Source organism: Strigops habroptila, chromosome 3, assembly GCF_004027225.2.
Source record: "Strigops habroptila isolate Jane chromosome 3, bStrHab1.2.pri, whole genome shotgun sequence".
Classification (NCBI taxonomy): Eukaryota; Metazoa; Chordata; class Aves; order Psittaciformes; family Psittacidae; genus Strigops; species Strigops habroptila.
Genome location: NC_044279.2, coordinates 52,809,734 through 52,834,136, shown reverse-complemented (window position 1 = coordinate 52,834,136; position 24,403 = coordinate 52,809,734). Strand labels below are relative to the sequence as shown.

General features: G+C 45.1%; 1 protein-coding gene across 1 annotated transcript; it reads left to right on the top strand.

Moving 5' to 3' along the window:
• Positions 1 to 267: 267 nt before the first annotated feature.
• On the top strand, positions 268 to 23,677 carry ARHGEF5 (Rho guanine nucleotide exchange factor 5). Its single transcript, XM_030479573.1, has 16 exons — positions 268 to 283; positions 898 to 989; positions 7,671 to 11,238; positions 13,065 to 13,146; positions 13,509 to 13,573; positions 13,879 to 14,141; positions 15,072 to 15,232; positions 16,127 to 16,279; positions 17,649 to 17,778; positions 18,663 to 18,737; positions 19,469 to 19,558; positions 19,886 to 20,040; positions 20,689 to 20,850; positions 21,263 to 21,333; positions 21,648 to 21,752; positions 22,034 to 23,677. Exons 1-16 carry the CDS (start codon positions 268 to 270, stop codon positions 22,186 to 22,188), a joined length of 5,343 nt encoding a protein of 1,780 aa, XP_030335433.1. The 3' UTR covers positions 22,189 to 23,677.
• The last annotated feature ends 726 nt before the right edge of the window (positions 23,678 to 24,403 follow it).

Below are 24,403 nucleotides of genomic sequence, written 5' to 3'. Positions count from 1 at the left end.
GGGGAGCTAGCCTTGCTCTCATTAGTCACAAGTTAAGGCTTAGCATTTAACATATGCTTAAAAAATTAAGATAAACCCAGACAGCAAGATCTAATTTTTGAGTCATACTTTGTTTTTCAGGCCTTTTCCACACCCATTAAAGGGCAGACATACATTTTTCTTAATTGTAAGCCAAAATTCTCACATAACCACATGATTCTAGGAAGTGGGACTATATGAAAAACAGAAAATATTGTGATGTGCACAATAAACCTATGCCAGTTGGCCATGCAGGCATTACACCGTGAGTAACAAGTTTTCCATGTGTTTGCATTAGTACCTTCCTATTCAGCACCCACACAATTCCTGTGGCTTTGGGTGTGTGAAGCTATTTTTCCACGGGGAGAGGGAAGGGGTCCTTGCTGGTGCTTTCCCACATTTACATTTCTTATAACATTTTATTTATATCTAATACTTTTTGCTCCCAATAGCAAACACATCTCATTGTGCTTGTTAACTTCTTCGATCTAAGCACAGCAATTAAATTTCCAAGAAAGAATGGTCTGTTCCCTGGAAAGCTGGGTTAGGGGAGGGTTGTACCAAAATCTGTTTTTCCCACATGCATCCCTACATCCCTTTGGATGGATTTTCTTTTTTCTTTGGCTGCAGTTTTCAGTACAAAGCTGCATCACTGTTAACAGTATTGCCCAGTGTTTTTTGATTATGATACAAGTCTTATTTTTTTCACTTTTTTTTATAAATCTCATTACTGGACTCATAAGGCATTTAAAGATGCTATGGGGAGCTAAGGCTGAAAACATGCATTCTAAAAGCACAAAATGAGGACAAATGTTCAAGATTTTTTGTTGTTGCTATCTCATGGTATGTTGATACCTCAACAATTTTTTTTATTGTTAGTACCATCAACTGGAGATAACAATATTGAAGCCAGGTACATGGTACAGGTTTCTGCTGTAGGTATAGCTGTTACAACTGATGAAGCTGTGCTGGTAGGAATCATTAGGATGGTGTGACATACAAGAGCAGTTTTGCTGGTATTTTAGGAATTGCTTTGGTTGCATAGGATATACTTTACCTATTGATAGAAAAGTGGCATTTTGCCAGTATAATTATGGCTGGATATATTTTGCTGTACAGCTTTTCAGTCATCCCATACTGCTGAAGTGTTCCAACTTTGTATCTTCTCTCCTGTAATAGCTATTGGTAATGGCAGGAAGAAATCTTACAAATTTCAAGGTAGAACTTGATTCGGCTGTGAAAAAGGTTATGTTACATGTTTGCCAAGAACATCAGACAGGATAGCTTTGGAGACCCTTTCTGCAGGGGAGTACAGCTTGTCCCAGTTCAGTTTGCTGAATATTGGTACAGGTACAGGTAACGTGACAACAAGTGTGTTCAGCAGTGGTTCCACTGTGCAGTCTGGGCAAGGCCAAGCTTTCAAGTGTGTTTCCAAGCCCTTTGATGTTTTAATGGCATTTGCATCTGTCAAAATGGTTTGGTGCAAACATTAGCATTCTTTAATCTGAGACTCAAAAACAGCAGCGTGGGATTCTGGCTCATGCTTCAGTAGCATAGTAACAGACTACGAAATTTCTCCTGCGAAGGAGAATGTCTCCCATGTAGGCCCTGAATCACCCTGAAGAGAAACTGGGAACTCTAGTTCATAGCAAACCTGCTCTCTAGGAATGTGTATAGCATGCTGGTAGCAGCCAACACAATCATAGCACACATCTCAGAAGTCCTTGCCCCATTTTGTGCCCCAGATGTTTCCGTCAGTTATCTCTGCATCCCCAGGGTTTGTAGAGAGACCTGCAAACAGCAACGTGCAGTGACTGTGTTGCTTTTGCTGTGGGAATTCTTCCTCTGTCTGCCCAGTAGTGTCAATAGTCTTTCTGCTAAGCTACAGCAGTGAGAACCATACACCATTCTTGGTGTTTGGTCCTGTACTAGAAGACTGCAGAATATCAAGGCTTATCATTGCTTTTACGAATATAAAACTTAAGCTCTGCTTGAAGTGTAAAACTTAAGCTCTGCTTAAAGTGAACTGGGTTTTTTGATATATGGATGACTTCGTTTTATCTTAAGACTGAATCATTTTTACTCCATCTCTGGGAAGCGCAATGTGCAACCCAGGCCATAATCTTCACTTACTGTTTGGCAAATGTTCAGTAGCAATTTCCAAGGTGGAATTTTGTTCAACCCAAAATGATGTTTCTTTGACTTAAATGGAAACAAATGCAGGAAAGCTATCCTTATTTTCTTTTTCCTCAGTTAGTGAATCATTAGGAGTGAATCATTAGATAATTAGTAGGCACAGTATAGCTTGAGTGTGCCTACCATGGGTGAAAGCTAGTGAGATGCTACTGGGAATCAGGCAAACTGTCTGCACCGGTGTGACCAGCAAGTCTCATTCACTTTTCCCAAGCTTCAGTAGCAGCTCCGGTGCGTTTTCCAGGAGATCGGGTACTATTGACAGATTTGGGGTTGTTTTCTCCCCTGCCTGAAACACTTGAGGCAGCTCCTAGTTCCCTGAATGCTAACAGCATGTAGACAGTTTAGCACAGCAGTAGACTCTACATTATTTTAGCACATACCTTTTTAGATTGCTTTTTTTATTCTGTATGTTCTTTCCTTCAGCAAGCTGCATCCGCTCTCCATACCCTCAGAGCTGTGGCCACGTAACATTGTTTCCCTTCTTCATTCTTATCTGTAGCACCCTGTGTAATCTCTTCCTGAGCTTGAGAGTGTTGACCCCACTCCTTCACCTCCCTCAATGGGCTGTACAGTGATAGAGCAGCCCAGGAATGGTGTGTGAGGATTGGTAACCATTCCTTTGCAGAGGAATACATGCACTGGGCATTTCTCATGTGGAGGGAGCATCCAGCTGAGAAAGCAGGCCTAAGCATGGCATAAGTAGCTCTATCAAAATAAAACTTAGACTTGTGGTAGGGCAGGCTTTATGTTAGCGCAGTTGCACCAACTCCTTTCCTGAGTGTCTCACAAATCAGGAAGAAATTGTGTCCTCGCAGGAGAGATGGTAACTCTGGTGGCAATTCCCCTGCACAGAGCTCTGGATTTTGTATTTAGAAAGGCAGGTTCTGAGCTAGCCCCACCGACCCAACTCCTTTTAAAGTATATCTGAACTGTGTGACGAAGATGCTTAAGCCAAGCTGAAATAGCAGGAAGGGGCTTGGGGCAGCTTTGTTGCTCTCTGGGTGGGTGTTATAGCCTACACGGAGCTCTTTCCTGCCTGAGCTGCAGCACTTGAACCTGCCTTTGGCATTTCTACCCTAAGCTGTGGCTACACCAGCAAGGATATAGAATCAGAATGGTCAGGATTGGAAAGGACCTTAAGATCATCTAGTTCCAGCCCTCTGCCATGGGCAGGGGACACCTCACACTAGACCACGTCGCCCAAGGCTCTGTCCAGCCTGGCCTTGAACACTGCCAGGGATGGAGCATTTACCACTATTTTGTGCAGCCTGTTCCGGTGCCTCACCACCCTCACTGTAAAGAACTTCTTCCTTATATCTAACCTGAACTTGAACCCATCACCCGTTGTCCTATCCCTGCAGTCCTTGATGAAGAGTCCCTCTCCAGCATCCTTGTAGGCCCCCTTCAGATTTTGGAAGGCTGCTATGAGGTCTTCCTGCAGACTTGTCCTCTCCAGGCTCAAGCAATGGGTTGCTTGGGAAAGCCTTTGTTTTCATAAGAAAATCAGTGCCCCTGTCCCTGCTGCTCATGGGCTGTGAACAGCTTTCTCCTCTCACAGCCAGAAGCTCTTGCTGCGATGTTGGTGAAAAGGAGGAGAGTGGGGGAGAGGAGTGCCTGGTGCACTGACAGGCAGCCCAGCGCGCTGCAGAGCCTCTCTGGCTGCTGTTGCAGCTCCAGCAATGTGGGGGAGAGGGCTTTTCTGCCGGGAATGTGCTCACAGCAGCCTGGCTGTGTGGGCCTCCCTGGTGCCTGGGGCAGGGGGAGCAGGATGGGGAGCACAGCCCAGGCTACCCAGTACCGTAGGGGGAGGGTGAAGATGGCACACCGAAAGCTAGGTCTGTCCCCTGTTTCGGAGGAGGAAGATCTCGAGGCTCCACTTAATTCTGTGTTGCCTTGTTTCCTGGCTAGCTGAAGGGCTTGTCTGTGCTTGATAGCACTTGTTATTCCTCCCTTATTGTTTGTTGGAGGAGGTGGGGGAGGGAAGCTGAGGTACTTTCTATTTAAAACCAGAAGTGTTTGTCATCTCCGTTCAGGTGAATTAACCCACACTGGAAGGAAGTATGATATTGCCTTTTGTAATCTGGGAAAGCTGTGGATGGATGCATGCATCATTGCAGGAATTGCTTTGTCCAGTAGTGCTTTGACTGCTGTCCTGTTTTGCTCACCTGGCCATGTTCTGCACCCTTCCCTTCTCAAATCTTGTGCTCCCTGGTGCAGTATGACCAAGCATTGCCCTTTGTTTTCATTCTGATATGTGGCCAGCTGCACCCTCTCACACCTCCAGCTTGCAGTGAGTTTGTGCGCCCAGAATCACCTGCAGATTAGGTGCATATGAGCTGACGTCCTGGGTTTCCAGGCCCTCTTGGGAGAAGAGCGTGGCTAACTTTAACAGGGGACATCAGATCACCTCATTTGACAAATAGTGTCAGCATACAAGGGAGTGATGGCAAGCTCAACATCTGATCCAAAGAGATGCGAAAGATTGATAAGCCCCAGCAGTGGTAATGGTGAAGTTTCTGGGAGAGTTTGTGTAGCCTGCTAGAGGCTGGCAGTTGCCAGATAGGTTCCTGTATGCTTGTCTGTCACATTACTGGCCTTACTGCAAATGTTATTGAAAGCTTGCTTTGGCTAGCCCATCCTGTGCGTCTCCTGGGCCCTCCTCTGGTGGAGTACCAAGCTGACCTGCAGTGGGAGCATAGCATGGCAGTGCTACACGGGCAGTCTCTTCTGATAGCTGCTGGGCTTTTGTACATAGCTTCTCTGTTTGTGAAGGCTGCAGGTGTAGTCTTGTTTTACTATTTCCTCTCCCATCTCCTTGAAATCCTTATTGCAGAGACATCTGCATCTTTCACTACAGTGCACCAGCCTTCAAGCAGGAGCTTAACTGTTTCCCTGATGAGATGTGCAAGTCCTCCACCAGTGTCTCTGCAGAAAGTTTGCCTGTTCCTTCTCCTGCCTGACTTCCCAAAGCTTCTCTCTTGCTCTCCCTGAGGTGTGCAAAACACCTGGCAATAATACGATGAGACAAATCTCACTTGGCAGCTTCCAGTGTTGATCTGCTGTGCACCTCCCTCTGTCTCCTAGTATCATCATGGAATCACTCCAAACGCAGCTTTAAGCTTCTCCTTTCACCTGTCCAAATCCCTTGCAACAGAGCCAGGGAAGTGGAAACTGGGTCTTTGAGCTTAATGAGAGGAAATTTAGTGTTGTGTACATCCGTAACAGCACAGTGAGCAAGAGGAGTTCTTCCTCTCACAGTGTAGGCTTGAGTTTGAGGACCTTGCTATTCAGACCTTTATAGGCCATCCTGTCTTTAGTAGTAGTAAACCTTTCTTAGCCATCAGCTTATGTCCAAGACCACCAGTGTCCCTAAACAGTCTTTCTGCTCGTAGGGAGCCTGTTTTTGAAAGCTGTCTGTATTAGGTGTGAGAAGTAGTGTTTTTCTAGTTGGGTAGAACGGGAGACTCAGGTAGCCAGAAGAGCAAAGAGCAGTGTAGCACGAGAGTGATCTGATGTGATCATGGAACCTTTGTTAAAGTAAAGTTGATCCTGCCTTGGGCATGGTGGCTGCCTACAAGTTTATGACCCTGCTGCTTTCCATGCTCTGCCAAGCTCTCTTGTTTCTGTGCTGGAGCTTCTTCCTGACAGTCCTGTGCCTTCCCATGTGCAACAGTTTCAGAAGACAGTTTGGCAGTACCAAAGTAGTTTACTATTAGCTGACAGCATAAGATGTGGCAGAAGCCCTGTGGGAACTTTCTGAATGGACGTGTCTCTTTGAGACATACTGTTTGTTGAAATTACAAGTATTTACAACTACTTGCTACTTTCCGTGTGGGATCACAAAAAGCTGTGGATTTAGAGCCACTTCAGCACAAGGAAATCACCATTGACCTCAAAATATTTATGTTTGCATCTGCTTTCCTTTCAATGTGTGTGAGTCTCCCAACTTGAAATTGTCACACGTGCCCCCTAAAGTAAAAGCTCTGGGGGGAAAAAAGTTACCCTTGAAATTGTAGGGAAATGAGGAATGCCAGAGAAGGAAAGACTTGGTTGTCTGTTTTGAGCAAGAAAGGAATATTTTCTTGCACGAGCTTTGTGAAGGGTCCAGAGCCAAGCCTTGAGGCTTTTTTTTTTTCCTTTGTTACTAAACAGCTAACAGACTTTTACCTGAAGAAATGTGGAATGGTTTCTCTGACCAAATGATGCTGGACTATGCATTTATGTCCGGAAACTTTGACATCTGTAGGAGAGGATGAAGGAGGAGAATGCTGAAGCTTTATTCAAGGGGAAGTCTGACTGTGGCTACACATTGCAGCAGATCCTTCAGGGCTAAATTAGAAGTGCTGGTATGACTGCCAGTGTGTGTGAAGCAGCCTGAAGCACCAATTTATAAGCCATTTCTGGTAAGCGGGAGACAGGGAATAGAGAAAACAGGCTGGAACACTAGAGAAAGTGTTTCAAAGGCAGAAGAAGAGGGAGGGGAACCACTAAGGTTTGTCTCTTTCTCATGTCTTTTAAGGTAGGGTTTGTTGGTCATGGTATAGGTAGAAGGCAGAAAGATAAAAGTGGTGAATCAGATTCTGCCATCCTTTTCGCAGATGTTTCCCAAATGTACATTCCCCAGTGCTTTGTCATGTCTGAACTTCAAATGCAATAATGGATGGGAAATTCCACTATATCCTTTGGGAAAGTGTCCAACAATCCTGAGATGACTTTTCTCCCCCCCCCCCCCCAAGAGTAGACTAAATGATGATGTAGTTTTTCTTTGTAGATATGTCCACATACACCAGAGGTACCATGTGTTTAACAACCTTCAAATATCTTATGTTTTGTGTCATGTCCCAGTTATCTGTTAATCAAATTCTTACATTCCTATGTCATGTTAATCAATTCCTGTGATCAGTTGCAATAAAGCCCTGTGTTGCACATACACAGAGGTCTGTAGAGAGAGCCATCAGCTCCAAAGTATAAGCCTTTCCCTGTGGAAATCAGCGATCTTTAAGACTCAGCTAGCCACTTAAAGAGGTTGTGAGTATCCACCATGCCCCACCAAAATTAATGGAGATTTTTATTTTCTTGTTCTCTGAATGCCTTCCGGTATCCCCTTTTGGGTTTGAGATAGCTAGCCATTTCCAACACTTTAGTAAGTGGCACTGCAGCCATTACAGAGAGGTCACCATCTCTGCCCTTTGACCAAAGTCACTTTCTGGATTTGCATGTAAAACTAAAAAGACAGTAGTAGTTTTATTTTGGTGTTACTCTCATTTTGCAAGCTTACATTGAGTGTTTGGTGGTATTTGCTTCCCAACTCTTATCACCCACTAAGTATGTTGTTGGTTGGTTGGTTGGTTTTTCTCAGCTGCATTAGTACCTGTTTTAATTTAAAAGTCTTTTTCAGCCAATGTGATCCACTATATCATTCTGTAGTAGTAACAGAAAAATGCATTTCTCTTTAGGAGGATGTGTCACTGATGGAGTCTGAAGAAACCAGTGAGGGAGGTACCACTCCCCCAGAAGCCAGCAGCGCCACTGGGGAAGCTTGGGGTTCTACAGCAGTCGAAAGAGAGCATCATGCCCCTTGTGCCTCAGCCAAAATGAACACCAGCCTGTCTGACTCTGCACAGGGAGCAGAGCTCAGCACTCCCAAAGACTGCCTTGCTGCTGCACGGAAAGCAGCAGAGATGCTGGGCAGACCCTCTAACTCTGTGCAAAAAATGCCAGCAGGACTGGAACAAGAGCAAGGTGATGCAGAGCCTCAAAAGGGAGTCTCAGAATTGGAAGGAGAAATGCTTTTAGAGGAGGGTGGACTGGATTGTTCTCTGAACCTTCAGGAAGTAGAGCTGGTTGACCTGGAAAGCAACCAGGACTCTTCCTTTCTCAGCACAGTCCAGGATGGGCCAGCCACTGGCAGTGCCATCCTGCAGGCTGTGGACCTTAGTGCTGAGTTTCCTCAGTGCCAGGCAGAACTGGCTTTTCATGGCTCAGACCCTCAGGCCCAGCATCTGAAATCTCCTTTGGCTGATGCCACTTCCTCTCAGAGAGAGACACCTAAGTGCTTCTTGGTGTGTAAAACTGTTTCAGAGGGGCATTATAAGGCCGAACCGTTTCTGGATAAGATCTCCATGGATTCTTTGCAGGAGACTGATGTTGGTGCAGAGCAGAAGCAAAGCAGCAAAAAAGTGACACCAGCAGCTGATGAGCAGCCTACCTCAGAGGAAGCAGTAGAGGACATGGCTAAACCTTTCCCTTCTGAAGATGCTCAGGAAAGTGTAAGAGCATTCAAGGGTTTGGAAGAGAATATAAAGTCTCCCTCTTCCCATCAATTGTCTTCCACCTTAACAGATGAGAGCCAAGAAAGGTCACTACAAACAGAAGGAAACATCTCAGCTGGTGAAACAAGAAATAGCAGCAGCATCAAAAATGAGGGAACAGTAGCGGTTCCTAAAGAAAATTCATCCACTTCCAAATGCCTTCATCTTGAAAATGGTCACAGGAAACCAGAGGGCAGACCAGCCTCGCCAGCAGAGAGTGCCTTCCAAGTAAAGGATACTACTAAAAAAATTCAGGAAGTGAATACTTCACAGCATAAGGAGCCAGCACAGGAGGAGGCACTGTCAGAACTTCAGCAGGAAGAGAATGAGTGCAAAGAGCAGAATTTGCCAGAAGGAGGAAAATGTTTGGAGTCCAAAGATTGGAAAAACAAGGAACAAAATGAGCAAGAACAACAGCAGAGGGAAGAGCTCAAGCTGGAGGCTCTATTGTCAGCTTTTGGGTCAGAGATATCTTCTGTTCACAGGCATAATATGGACTTGTGTGGTTTGGAGAATGTTTTTTTGGCTGAGCAAACAGGATCAGCATTTCCTCCTGGGGAACCTGTCTCTGGGGATCAGCATCCTGGTGATGTACAGCTGAAAGCTCATGTTGCAGAAGAAGGTTCTGGATCTTGGCCACCCGCTCTCAGCCCTCTGTCCTCAAATAACCTGAACCCAGGGGGTGAAACTCCAGTGGTGCCTTCACACACATGCTACATCTCTGACCAGGCAGAAGACCTGGAAGACTCTGGCCGCTTTTCCATTGGTGGTCAGGATATTGGAGAAGCTGACTGGGATGACAGGACAAGACTAGGCAAGGAGGATGAGCACAGTGATGGGCATGGAAAGGCTGTTCAGAGGTTTGAGAAGAGAGATGCACCACCCCATGGAGGAGTGGCAGCATCTTCTAGCATAGAGGATGCAGAGGCTTCTGTTCCAGCACACCCTTCCTCTGGTACCAAGAATTTGGAGCCACCTGATCCTCATTCTATTACAGAAAATTTGGGAAAAGCTGAGCTTCGGGGCTTCATTCCAGCTTTACCCTCAGAGCTCACCTCTGTGGTTTCAACATCTGGCCCACAGCAAGAGGGTGATAGTGGAACAGCTTCTGTGACCCCTGAGGACCGTCCTGGCACTAACCTGAACAAACTGTTAGACTCAGTAGAGAAGCCAGAAGCTGCTTCTGTGCAAGTATGGGACTCAACATCAGGGGAAGAAACTGCTATTGTAAGTACTGATCCAGGGGAGGCTGATGCTTCACATCAACTTTTTACTTCTGAGGAAAGCTTTCACGAAGACCTTAGTGGCCAATCTTCTTTCTCTGTAATATGCACGAGCTGTCTTCCTCTAGAGGGGATCCCTCCTGAGGATAGGAGGACTGTGGCTGTCATTGCAGGGCCTTTGGAACCACTCCAAACACGAGGCCGGACTTCCACTCCCCTGAACTACCCAGAGACAGTTCAGCAAAACCTCCCAGAAAAAAGTGCCATTATCCAAGGAAAAGAAATGGGAGCAAATGTGGATCATGAAGCGCAACAAATACCTTTACTTGATCAGTCTGACTGCAGTGTAAACCAAGAAGAGCCTGGATCCAGAATCTCCAGAGTCCTGAGCACCCTCACTTGGCCTTCTGAAGAAGATACAGTCCTTGCCATGAACCAGCCAGAACAACCTCTGTCCCATGAGTCCCACTCAAGCCTACCTCTGGTGTCTGAGCCTGATGCCAAACAGCTTGTTCATCCTCCTTCCCTTGTCCAAAGCCCCTGTCAAGCTCAGGCCCCTGCACTTAATGCAAATCACCTTACTCAACCTCCTGCCCTTGAAAGTTACCAGCCACTGGCTCCTGTACTCTACTCCACGCCACATCTCAGCTGTGGTACGGCGGATAATAAGATACTATCCATTCACCCTACTATAAGCCATTCTCTACGGACTGCCACCTCTGTGTCTGATTCTAACACTGTGGCCTCTGCTTCTGATGGAGAACATGTAGCGGAAGATGACCTTGTTCCATTAACTAGAGAGTGGGAGCTTGGTGATTCAGGTACCCATGATACAGAGACTTCTGATGACTCAGGGGTCAGTTTGTTAGCCAAAAGCTTTTCTGCTGCTGGAAATGAAGCGTTGGCTGGATGCTCTGGCACCAGCCCTGAAACAGTGGACCACCACATCGATATGCAGTGTGGAAAATCCCCACCTGACCACCCTTCTTGGCCCTCGCTGGAAGGCCTGATAACATCCACAGGCTCCAAGAACAGAGACTCTGCACAGCCACTTCCAATGCTAGCATTCACCAATCCAATCCACTTCCTCAGGCTCAGCCCTCCATCACCACCAACCACCAGAAGGACCTGCCAAGAGGAGGACATCTCAGGGGAGCTGCGATGGGAGCAACAGGCAGGCATCTTTAGTGTGGACACAAAGAACATCCAAGCTCCACTAGCAATCACAGAGAAAATGGAAGGTGAGAGGAGGGTCAAGCAAAGGCAGGAAGAAGGGGGAGAACGCCACTTGGTAGCTCAGCCAAAGGAGGAAATGCCCAGACATTCACCCTTGGAAAAATCATCAAGCTGGCCAGACAAAAAACCGATTGGGGTTGTTGCACAGGAGCCTGCAGCCCATCAAGAAAACCCAATTAAACGCCGAGTAAAAAGCAAGGACTGGCACCGTCAGGGCCTGAAGAGGATGTCAGTACCACCAGACATCTTGCAGGGTGAGTCCTCTCCTCCATTTCCCTGCCATACCCCGCAAACTTACTGCAGATACCAAAAACTTAGGATTAAAATAAGTAGGCAGTGTGATAGAGAGGCATGAGAGCTGAGAGCTCAGCATTGCTCTTGTGCCTTTCTGGTAATACTTCTCACTCCATCCCCATAGCCCCGTTGCTGTCCTGTTCTAAGCTCCCCCATCCCTGCTCTCCCCGTAGATCTCTGCTATCCTGTAACCAGTGTATCCTACTTGTTCTTGAATAGGGCTGAACTCTGGAGCTCAGTCCCTTCGTTTCACTCTAACACCTGCAACAGAGAGCTTATCACACTTCACCAATCCCTCACCTCTCAGTGTCGCATCCAGTTTCTCCTCTTGTCCCTTCTCCGTGTGTTGTGATCTGTCACACTTACTCAGTAACACGGGTTATTTTGGCTTATCTGCAGGAATAAGTTTCTTGGTGGCGCTCAGTTCAGAGCTTCTGCTCATCACCTCTGCTGCCATCACATGGCCGTTGCGTTTTGCTGCACTTGTAGCAGCCTATTTCCAAGCAGTAGAGAAAACGCATGCACACACCCTCAGTAGCCCGTGTCTGTTACTACATGTTTTAGTTCCTTGTTTATTTGCTACCTCCCTTTATTTTGCAACTGGCACCTTGAGGTTATAATTTGACCTTCTGAAAGAGATGATCTTCCTGAGAACGCAGGATTTGAGATTACAGGTAAGAACACAAATCCGTCATATCCAAGGTCCTAACTTGCATAGAAGCCAAATCACTGACATCATGAACAGCAAACATGCATCTTCTGTGATGCAGCTCATTCAGACCGTACTTGCTGTCAAGATGTGTGTCTGTTCTTTATTACCTTACAAAAGCTTTAAATATACTTGCTTCTTCTCAGCTCTTAGCTTATTTTTCAAGCTCTACAACATGCCGGATTTTTGGCACAGAGGAAAAGGAGGGGAGCGAGGAGGGGTGTAAAAGTTCTGGCAGCACTTGAATCAAGATTTGTTCATGTGTTTGACCTGTAAATTTTTAGTTCCAAATTCTAAAGCATTCAAGGCAACAGTACTGTCTCTTCCCTAACCCATACTTGCACCTCAGTCTTTGGGCTTTCTTCCTCCTCCTGCTTCCAACAAATTTTATATAGAATTTCTTCACACTTTATTGAATTAAATCCCTCACAAAGCAAAAGAAAAATCCACACTATCCCCATTTTACATAAACAGAAGATCACTCAAGCAGCAGTTTGTGAATGCTCACATAGTACATAAACCTGAGAACTGGATTACAGCATTCATTCTCAGGCTGCATCCCTTGTAAGACTCTTCACAGGAGTAACTTTGTTAGATGTCCAACATTTCTGCCCCGGAAGTCACTGAGAGTTTCTGGGGGCTCAACATCCACAAAAGAAAGTCTAAGACTCAGGTATGACTAATGATTTTGGGGCCATTGATCCTCCGATGCCTGGCCTGAGGTGCTGGAAGGGGAAAGAAAGGCAGTACCTGACAGGGCCTACAGGCAGCGTCTTCTCTTGGGCAACTGGAGAGGGAAGTTCTTAGAGTTCCTGTCATTGCTGAAAGTGTCAGCCTTTTTATTTGTATGCAAAGCAAATGTGGCTCAGTGACAGATGTAAAGTGTAAATAATGTCAAGGATTATTAAAACCAGAATATTTCTGACCCAGAAATAAAGGTCGGGAGGGCACCAGTGCTCCAACCCAAGACTGCCGCTTAGGTGGAGTACAGATTAATGGTATCTCTGTATCATTTGGGTTGTAGCTTGACTCTAAAAACAGACTTATGTGTTCTCTTTCTGCTTGCCTTATATGCAGAAATTCCTTCTGTTCCTTCAGAGGAAGAAGCTCACAAGGCACACAGGGAGCCACCGGTCAGTTCAGAGACAGTTATATTGCGGTAAGTCTCTCAAGGACCCCTTAGAGTTTGCCCCCATCCCTGTGTAGCACAGACACCCGACGCTCTCCGTTGTTCCTGAGCGACAAAGATGATAAGGAGTAGAAAACGATAATAAAATTACATAGGCCTGTGTTTCAGTCTCTGCCCTCTGGGAGGGGACCCCATTGCAACAGAAGTATTTCTGTCCCTTTAGGACAATGTTTCTATTAAATCAAACTTTGTTAAGTAAAGGATGTGGGGTTTGAGCTTGTTGGAAAGAGAGGTTCTTGCTGTGACAAATCTGTTATTAAGATTTGGATAAGCCGTCTCTGGTGCTGTGCTCTTCATTCGCTCTTTGTTTCCAAATCCTTATTCTCTGACAGAGAGAAGAAACCTGCAGATGCAATGGAGAACTTCAAACGGCGGCACTCCAAACTGATCAACTCCTGTAAGTACCTTCTGCCTGAAGTGCTGTGGCAGACCCCTCTCCTCCATCATCTCTCACCCTTGGAGTGAGCACAAAGGAGAGGGGCTCCTGCCACATGGTAGAAAGTAGGAAGTGTTAGAGAGCGGTGGTCAGTGGAGGCAGTGAAACCAGAGTCCTGCAGTACACTCAGGCAGCTTATTGCAGGTGCATGTGGTCTCATGTATTCAGTTATCCAAATACAAGACAGTAATAGAGTTTTCTCCAGATTGAAGCAGAGGGTGAGTAGCTGCTATAAAAATTATAAACGTATATGCCTCTCTTCACAGCAAGATTGCTGTATCAGGAGTACAGCGATGTGGTGCTGAACAAGGCCATTCAAAGCCAGAAGAGAGTGGATTCTTTCTCAGAGGATATAGAGTCAAGTTTCCCAAGCTCCCCACGGCTACGGAGGAAAGTGCTGTCTCCCCAGGACTCATATTTGCAACGTCTGTCAGTCTCATCTAATGCGTCCCTCTGGCAGGACATCCCCATGATACGGGGCAGCAGAATGCTACTCAATATGTCCCGTGATGAGCAGAAGCTGCAAGAGGTAATGGACAGATCTCACAAGGGTGATGGGTGGTCTGTAGTCAAGAAAGAGTCCCCAGAAGAAGGGTTAAAGTGGAGAGCAGAAATTCTCATGTGGGAATGCAGGTGGTTGAATGCAGAGGTCACCTCTACCCATGTAAGCAGTTATGAGGATGTGGTACCAGTGTTTGTGGAGTAGTACAGTGCTGAAGTTCAGAATGGTAGAGAAAAGGAGCATTGAAGGACAGGCTCTGAACTGTATCAGTAACTGTCAGAAAACAGACATAGGGAAATTGTAATGAGATAAAACAAGGAATGTTGAGCATGTTCAATGCAAAAGAAAATATTAAAGTAGAAGACCTCTACCTCTATCATTCTCCACACACAAGCTTATGAGAGATGCTAATAAAACCACAGCGAATTGTAATTCTTGTGGTAGAGTGTGAGTTTACTGAATTGACATGTGTGAACTGCAGGGCTGAGAGGAAACGGGAACATGCATGGGTCCAGGAAAATGGTACATAGAGAAACTGGGTAAGGAAAATTAGAGGAACTGAGAAGTGGATGTGAGGACCCAGAGAAAGGCAAAAAAACAGCATAGGAAACATGATGAAGGAGAAAAACATGGGTGATGCAGATAGTGGAAAATTTATGTGAGCATGTAAAACAGGGAACCTAGTAAAGTGGAGTTGGGGGGGGGGGAATAAAAAATAAGATGAGAGCAGGTAGCTGTATTTCTTTTAAGTCACCACAAGTCTGTCTTCTAAAGACAGACAAATAACCATATATAATGGCATGCTTGTCATTCCTAAAGCCTCTCTTCTGTAATTACGCACTACTTACATCATGCATGGGGAGGTTTTCTTGTTTTGCCCCTATCTCCTCTTTGCAAGATTCCTCACAGACTCGTGTAGTTTACTGATGCTGTGCTCCCTGATTTTCCTCTCTCAAGGCCAAGTTTGAGTTGATAATGTCTGAGGCTTCGTACCTGCGCAGTTTAAATGTGGCGGTGGACCACTTCCAGCGGTCAGCAGAGCTCCAGGCAATGCTCACCAACCAAGAGCGTCAGTGGCTCTTCTCCCGCCTTCAGGATGTACGTGATGTCAGTGCCAGGTGAGATGTGGCGCTTTGCTTTCAGGACTAACACCCTCCATGAAGCACAGACACAGCCCATCATGTCCATCAATAACATCTCTCACTCCTGTTCTGCATATTCACTGACCTTCAAGGTAGATACACACATGTAGCACTTTGTGATTGCACATCAACAATGCCCTGAATGTCCGCCTCGTGACAGGGCAATGTAAATCTTGGTGTTAAGTCCCAGATATTATGGTGCAATTGTGCATAGAGCTCATTGCAGGAGATCAAAATGCTCAAAATGCTACTGTAGCCATGTGCTATTGACTTCAACTGCAACTAAACATGACTAACTAGACGTCAGCCCAAATCAAACGCAGCTCCTGAAAAATACATGACAAAAGAAGCAGCTGCACGAGCCCTGACCAAAGAAGAAAAAAGAGAGGAGAAAAAAAGACGTAAGTTACAGCCATCACTTGACAGAACCTAATGTGAATCAATTGAGCGTAAGTCATAAAATGTAGACATGACCCCACATGCAAGGAATCCTGTATGTTGTAGGATTCTGTTCTGCTTTTCTCCTGCAAGGCTTGGCTACACATATTGCTAAGCTAGTAAGGTTTGCTGCTACCTTTTCCATTTCTACTAGTGGGATTATTCTGGCGATGTCTTAATTTTCAGTTGTTTTCTGACAACTTCTTTAGAAGTGTGACGTCTCAAGAGCAGAGGTCTTTTGCCTCTGTTTCTTCCTTGCTATCTAGCCCTAAATTGTCATTGTACAGGCATTATGCTCTCTTTAGAAGTAAAAGGCTATCTCATGCTTATATGTGGGCTGTCAGGATTTTGGAGGACTGAGGCCCTTCCTGCTTTACTAAATGACACTGGTATTTCCCTCTCCTTTTATGTCACTGCAACCATGTGCTGCAGTTTCCTCTTTGACTTGGAGGAGAAATTTGAGGAGGACATGTTCACCTTCCATGTGTGCGATGTGGCTTTGAAGCACGCCCCCGAGTTCCGCAGGGTGTATCTACCATATGTAACAAACCAGACATATCAGGAGCAGACCTTCCAGCGGTTACTGTAAGTTTTCTCATTTGTTGCACCTTTCTCCCCTCTTACTTCCTTGCTGCACCTCAAATATCCACTCTTTCAAACGATGGGGAATGCCACAAGCACAGGCTGTTGGCCAGTGCTTTTACTACACCCCCAGAAGAACAGGCAGGAACCTTCTTTAATTCAGTAGTTTTTGGGACAGCAGGACAGAGCTGCTGCAGGCTCCTCTCCCATAGCATTAGAAAGGGAAAGATTAGTACCTGATTCTATTTCAGGCTATTCTCTCTGTCTACCCTCTACTGAAGAGAGCAGAAATTACTGTCTTGGGATAATGGTTTTTAGTCTGTGGTTTTCAGACTAGTAAGAACCAGAAAGTGATAATTTCAAGTGAAATTTCCAACCTTAATTATGGTTAAGAAAAATATGGCTGCTGCCAGTAAGCTTAAAGTGGCTATTCAGGATTCTTTAAAATGGTTTGAAAATCCTGGGGCCAGAGACCACCACCAGTCTCTCTTGTTCTGGGTGGTGGAGTGGAACACCTCTTGTCCTCCTCTTCTGTACCCAGTGGCACAACCAAGTATTAATCACGCATGGGCCCAGCCCTGTTCCTTGCTGTTTCTGCACTGCTTCCATTCATAACCCAATTCCAGTGAACCTGCAGTGATTCCAGGAGGAGATACTGTTCCCAGCAGGCTATTCAGGCACCATCTCTAGGTGCTGCTGATTGGGAGAGATGTAGTCTCACAATCTGTTCCCATCAGGGAAGGTTCAGTTCCGTACAGAAAGGACTTCCGGGGTATTAGCGCAACATCTGCTGGGCTTACAACCTTCTTCCCTATCTCTTCAAGGATATGGGGTTGGCTATTCTGGTGGCCAGTGCTACTCTCATATCATTAGCAGATAAAAATCTGCTACTACCCAGCATGGAAAACTGGATGGCAGTGGCTGTGTCTAAAAGGGTAAGAGAGACATTAGGGGGAAAGGCAGCTCCTCTCAAGAGTAGCAAGAGAGGGGAAGCAGCTGGTTCCAGACCCTGAATGCAGCCCCTGGGGCTGGACCACTCAGTGTAAGGAAAGAATACAAACCACCACTGTCTCTGTGAAGGGTGCCCTACTAACACAGGGGAGTTGAAATATAGATGTTACTTATGGCTCTTATTCTAGAGGGCTATGGCAGAAAGAGGAAAGATACAGTCGCAGTCGTACTACTGTCCTATAGCTGTTAGAAACCCATACTTGCTCTTCATCAGCAGTGATGCAGTTTCTTGACATCTCTTTCCCCAGGGACAAAACCTGACTTGTTGGGAGTACTCCAACACTCAGTGAAATCTGATAGTAGGAAGACTTATTTATTTGCTCTGATGCCTGGATGTCTTCTTTCTTTACCGCTCCCACAGAAACGGAAACGCAGGGTTCCAGCAAGTCCTGGAGAGACTAGAAAGTGATCCAGTATGCCAGCGCCTCTCACTGAAATCCTTCCTCATTCTCCCTTTCCAGCGCATCACTCGACTCAAACTCCTCCTACAGGTAACTGTGGCGATTCTCTGCTTTCCTACAGTTTCTCTCAAGATGACCCTTCTTCAGGTTTGAAAGTCATATAAATACGAGCTAGCTCCAAGCACGGGGTGTAAGGACTGCATACAGCACTTCATGTTGCATCTGTGACAAGTTTGGCAAGATACTCTAAAGCCACTCTGTTGTGTATATTGTGAATATGCCTTTGCAAAAACAAACCTGTTTGTCATCATATTTATGCCTGCTGTGCATTAGACCAGCACCATGAGTTGAATCACGGTGTGTGAGACAATGCAGTTTGTATAATGGTTAGGACTTTTGTTGCACTACTTCAGTTGTACTCCAATAAATAATTTATGGAGTCTACTCAGAATATTTGATTTGCATTGTATTGAGTTTTGTTTGCTTCCTGCTAGGAAAACAAAGCAAGGGTTCCTTGGCTGCTCTCTGGAAGGCAGCCTGTCTCTACTTTTTGCCTGCAACGTTGACTGATAGGAGCCTTCCAGATAGGGAACCTACAAATCCCTAATGAATTAATTTTGATCTCTTTCTCTGAAATTCTTCTTTTTGGTTATTTGAGCCCTATTTTACCAGGAAAAAAGGAGTATCAGGCAAAGAACAATTCTGTTCATAAGGCCGTTAGTGCTTGGATTAGTGGTTGCTTCCTGTGCTACGTAACTTGGTAGTAAATACGATTTAGATTTTTAGGGATGCCGTGTTCGATGCAGCTCATCAGTGACATTCTACATCTCAAATTTCTGGCCTTCCCACCTCCATATCTCGTCACCTACCACTGCTTTAATTTCCCTTGAGGCCGGCATGTTTCTCCTACCCCTCCAGATACATATGTCCAACTTTCCCTGATTACGTTATGAAAAACCTCTTTTCTTACACAGAATATCCTGAAGAGAACTCGGCCTGGATCTGAGGAGGAAGTGCAAGCAACACAGGCATACGATGCACTTGAAAAGGTAAGGCAGCCAACCATTCTGCAGCCCAGCAGAAAGGGATCTGGGGGTACTGGTTGATGGTACCTTCAGTACGAGTCACAGTGTGCCCCGGCAGCCACAGCGGCCAACAGCATCCTGAGGTGCATTAGGCACAGTATACCTAACCAAATGAAAGAAGTGATTGTCCCACTAATCTCAGTATACACTGCAGTGTGAGATCGGTGGGCAGAACATCCTACGCTGAAATCCTTGGACTCTAGCTGTGTTCAAGCCAGTGTTATCTTTATGATGCTGTTATGTAGCAGCCCTGTAACACCTCAGGATGGCTATGTAGGCAGCTTACAGGCTGAAGTACCTCTGTTCCATTGTGTCCTGTCCTCACAGGTACTGGCAACAAGCTCTGGGTTATGGAAAATCAGGGCTGATGTTTATCACTCTTTTTACAGTGGAGTATCTAGTAAGAACTGCTTCCAAATGACCAGCAATTCAACCTTTGTCACCTGAGAGAGATGTCCCTAGTATTTCCCCCAGTATCCCAGTTAAAACTTATCACAGAAACTTCATCTAAAGAATACCTTCCTTAAGAAAGAAGGTATGCAGAAGCTCACTATGCTTGCCTGGAAAAATACTTTTTTTGCAAGAGGATGCCTAAGGAATTGTCACTTACATTGACTCTTGAGGGGCTTCTGGGAGTAGTACTGATCCCACCAGGCAGTTCTCTTTTCACGTCACTGATTTGTTTTCCTCTGCAGCTCATCAAGGATTGCAATGAAAATGTCCAGCGCATGAAGAGCACTGAAGAGCTGATCTACCTCAGCCAGAAGATTGAATTTGAGTGCAAGGTGAGCTCATCCATTCCCTGGGCCTTGCTCAAGCCTGGTTTATTTTCTCTTTCCTAACGAAGTCACACTGACTTTTTGTTCTCCTCTTCAGTACACACAGAACTGTTGAACCAGAATATCATACACAGGTCAGCTCTTCATCAGGGCTTCCCTTGCCCAACTGTTCATGTCCGCCTTCAGCTGAAGGTGCCTACCATGACTTAGACCTGTCCAGCTGGAGAGGTGAAAGCACACTTCCTCTAGAGAAAGGCAAAATGCACATCTAAACCTCATGGATATGGACTTCCTTGTACATGCTTGACATAAATGTTTGTTCCTGCCTTGTAGATATTCCCACTCATCTCACAGTCCAGGCGGCTTGTGAAGTGTGGTGAGTTGACAGCACTGGACTTCAACACCCTGAGTCCAAAATGGAAAGTCACCACCCGTCCCATCTACCTACATCTCTTCAATGACTGTCTGCTCCTCTCTCGGCCCAAGGAGTGAGTGCTTCAACACAATTCTTCCTGCCCCTTCTAAAATACCTGTCTCTTTCTGGCTCTGTGCTTTGGTGAGAGTCCTTTCCCTCTGCCTGCCAGCAAGTGGCAGCGTTTGTCAACTCACTCACCTAACCCTATATTATGTGAGTATCACACAAGTATGTGGAAATTGATAGTCCCAACTCTTAATTACAACATACTAATAAGATATCTTCTGGTCCCTAGTGCAAGTGCAACACTTATAGGGACGGAAAGGCAGAATATAATGTGGAACACTTTAATAATAAACATTTATTCTAGTTTTACTTGGTAAAAAATTGCTTCTTAAAGGACAGTATGAAGATTAGTGAATGTGCACATCACTGGTTTGTCAAGAAACTAAAAGAGTTGTTGATTGGTTATGTTGGGTTTTATGTAAGCTATAAAAGAAAAAAATCTCACAGGACAGAGCTTAGTATTTCTACCCTTTTCATTAAGTTTCCTCTCTTCTCTGGCCTTCTGAGACTTCTAGCAAGAACAAAGCTTAAGGCCTGAGCAGATGAAGATTCATTAAAAGCTTTTACTTTCCTAACATCAGGAAACAACATGAACTCACTTTGTAATCTTCATCACCTTAAAACCTCCTGTTTTGTTCCTCTTCTTTACCTGCAGAGGTGGACGTTTTGTTGTGTTTGATCATGCTGCTTTCTCAGATGTGCGTGGGGAGAAATGCGAGATGAAACTGCATGGAACAAACAAAAATGTTTTCCGTCTCTTTCTACTTCAGAATTACCAGGGAAAGAGAGTGGAGTTTTTGTTTCGTACAGAGACACAGTAAGAGCTCAAGGTTACCCTCAGTATATCCCGTTACCATAGCCACACACCTCCTAGGAGCCTGATGGTTGGCCCTCAGCTACCACAATGCTGAAATATCAAATGCAGCTGCTGACCAGAGGACTTGAAAAAACATCCTCTTGCCATAACAAGTCCCTAGTGAACCACCTTGCTCCTCTCTTATCATAGCTGCTCATGTAGTACTACCATCTTATGTCATAACATCAGCCTCCAAAAATGGTTTTGCCTTTTCCCATCCCCTTTCTCCACTTCCACTTTCTCTGCTTCCCCTAAGTACCCCCTCCCTGACCCCTCCTCTGAGCAAACCTGTATAGACGCACACCCCTATTCCAGTAGTCAGACTGTTATCCATCATACTGAATCCTGACACCTCTCCGGTGATGTCTTCCAGCAGTGAGAAGCTGAGGTGGATCTCTGCTTTGGCTCCTCCGCGAGGAGAACTGGACCTCCTGGAATGCCCTGGTGAGACTGCTCTGGGGCCCACTGGGGGTGGGCTGGAGTCACTGCGAGGTGGAACATCCTAGAATGATTCCAAGGCAGAACACTTGCCTTTTTATAAATAAAGAAAACACTCATGGGCTTCCCCTCAGTGCCAGGTTCTGCCAGTTATTTTACCTGATTTTCCTCCTCATACTAGGTAGAAGACCTGTAACTTCCCTTCCAGTTCTCTGTTCTTTAGTGTTTGGGCAGTCCCTTATCCCCTACCTGCTCTGGGGCTGATGCACATGTTGACTGTTGCATTCCAGTATACCATTATGATCTTTCCTCCCCTTTAGATGCACCACAGGTTCAATGCATAAAGACTTACAAGGCTCGGGAAAATGATGAGCTGGCTTTGGAGAAAGCAGATATCATCATGGTTATGCAGTACAGCAATGATGGTGAGCAGAATGAACAATGGCTATCTTAAATTATGGATCCGAAGTTACTCTAGTAGTGTAAAGCTTTAACACCACAATCAGGCTTCAGAAGAAGCCTTTCCTTCCTGGCTGTTGGGTTGAGAAGATAAAGAGACTCCCCACTTCATTAAGACACTTTATTTGGAAGGTGAAAGGGGATCTCTTTCTTTGATCTTAGGGCCTTGTTGGAGGGGGCTTTTTGGGAAGAATGAAAAAAACGTTTGACTCTTTTGCCTCATGTTGTGCTTTTCCCCTCACTGTAGGATGGATAGAAGGAGTAAAACTCTCAGACCGGGAGAGAGGCTGGTTCCCCTCAGAACATGTGGAACTCATCTCCAGCAAACATGCACGGCAGAAGAACCTGAAGGAGGAACAACGTGTGAAGAATGCCAAGCAGCAGGTCTTCTGCAAGAAATAAGACTGTTTGGACCTGTACAGTCTCCCTGCCATGGGGAAACCATCTTTTTTCTATTGTGCCTCGGAAGAAACGCCTCTGCAAAGAGCATAATACAGCACTTTGACAGAATCAGGTGCTTTTTGCCAAAGAAAGTGGGAATTCAATCAGGAAAAATCATTCACTTCCTCTGTGTCACCAGGACTACGGCAGCAGTAGGAGGAAGAAAAAGTTGCATGTATTGCTTGCTTTGTGGTAGTAGGGAGGGACTTCAATTGGACAGAGGTCTGGGATCTGGACTTCTGAAAATATATTCCTGATTTTGCCACTGACAAGTTGCAGGAACTTGGGCAAGTCACTTCAGAATTCTGCCTCGGTTTTCCCATCTGTGAAATGGGGGTAAACTTACCTACCTCACTGGATGTTGTGAGGCTAAATTCGCTAGTATTAGCATAGTAAGAGCTTTGAGTTCCTGAGAAGGAAGGTGCTAAGTGCAAAGCACAACAGTTGAGAGTTTTTCATTTGAAAATCCTCCTGATATCTTGATGGTATTGATCGCCACAGTGTAATTTCCACTTAGAACAATTTATCTATTTGATCATGCAAGTCTACTGGTTTTTAGACAGGCAAGTATTTCATCGTGCCTAAAATTAACTGTCTTGTTATACTGTTAAAGTGTCCTTGACAGCACTAGAAAATCCACTGGAGTTAAGCAAAGTTATTGGAAGCCACTGTGATGATTTCCCCCAGCTTAAGAGGTATCAAGCTGAAGGATCTGTTTCACAAAGGTCACCTCTCTTCTGAACAAGTGTCCCAATAAGCCATCTGAAGTGACCCTTTTTTACTCCGCCTCCCACTCAAAGTGTAACAGTGACTTTTGACAAAGATTTTTCTATGTGTTGGTACATGCCCTGTACAAAATAACCATGACTAGGTATATGCAATGAAGTGGCACTTTCCTGCTGCTCTTAATCTGATAGCTGACGTGGTATTGCATGCACCATTTTGCACACTTATAGAAAACACTGAGATATTTAGCCGCTGTAGATAAAGTCAAAATATGTACCAGGGACTTTGTTCTTTTTTAGAACTCTCTGGTTTTAAGTCCAGTTTACATGCAGTCCTGCTTTTGTGCAGATTCTGTCTGAGGATATACCTTCAACTGTAAAATACTGTTTGTTTATTAAAGTGTTCGCATTCCGTTGGTGCAAGATCAACTAAAAGAATCAATACACCAAAGAAAGCAATGTGTAGCCTTCTTGCATTTAATATATTTGAAGAATTAGTTATCTTCATATCTCCAGCTTTCTGTCTCTGTAACATTCTGCCTTTAATTTCCATTTATGGTGTATCTAGTATAGCTTATTACAGCCTATTTATATCAATTATTTTAGCTGGATTAAAAAAAACAACAGTTGCTTTTAGTCCTAATAAACTCATGCACTTCTCCAGTTAAAATAAACTTGTTACTTAGGTTTTCATCTCAAATGTAAGTAATTCAATATTTACTGAATATATATTCACTATTTTCATTATTTTTTCCATATAAATCTCCTCTCTAAATGAATATTAAGTACAAATAGCTATACTTAGTAGAGGCAGTGAAGAAAGCTTGCTTTAACCATCCATACCCTAAGATTCTTCAGGGCATTATCACCAGCCCTGAAGTGGCTGCTGCTGCTGCAGGTTCCATAGTGGTGTTAGATGTCATCAATATATCAAGGTAAGCTAAAGGGATGACCTACAGAAGATGGGAGTCCAGTCCACTCTACCAGTAAGACAGGATGCAATAATGAGATTGTCTTTTAATCTATGATCCAGACTACAATCTGCCTATGCTTTTTTCCCCCTAGAACAACTGAAGCTGGTTCCTACCTAAGAACAAAAGCAAAGGTCTACCTCAAACGAAAACAAGTGATAACAGTGTGGCCTGGTGGCCAGGAGGGCCAAGAGTATCTTGGGGTGCATCGGGAGGAGTGTGGCAGCAGGTTGAGGTGATCCTCCCCCTCTCTTCAACGCTGGTGAGGCCACATCTGGAGTGCTGTGTCCAGTTCTGGGCTCCTCAGTACAAGACAGACAAGGAGCTACTGGAGAGGGTCCAGTAGCCACAAGGATGATCAGGGGTCTGGAGCATCTCTTAGGAGAGATTGCGGGAGCTGGGCCTGTTTAGCCTAGAGAAGAGCAGACTGAGAGGGGATCTCATTAGTGCACATCAATATCTCAAAGGTGACTGCCACGA

Excerpts from the sequence above, each read along its gene's own strand:
- ARHGEF5 (XM_030479573.1), top strand. Across the intron at positions 17,779-18,662 it reads GACTCAAACTCCTCCTACAG|AATATCCTGAAGAGAACTCG; the intron begins GTAACTGTGGCG and ends TTTCTTACACAG. Across the intron at positions 20,851-21,262 it reads TTGTTTCGTACAGAGACACA|CAGTGAGAAGCTGAGGTGGA; the intron begins GTAAGAGCTCAA and ends GATGTCTTCCAG.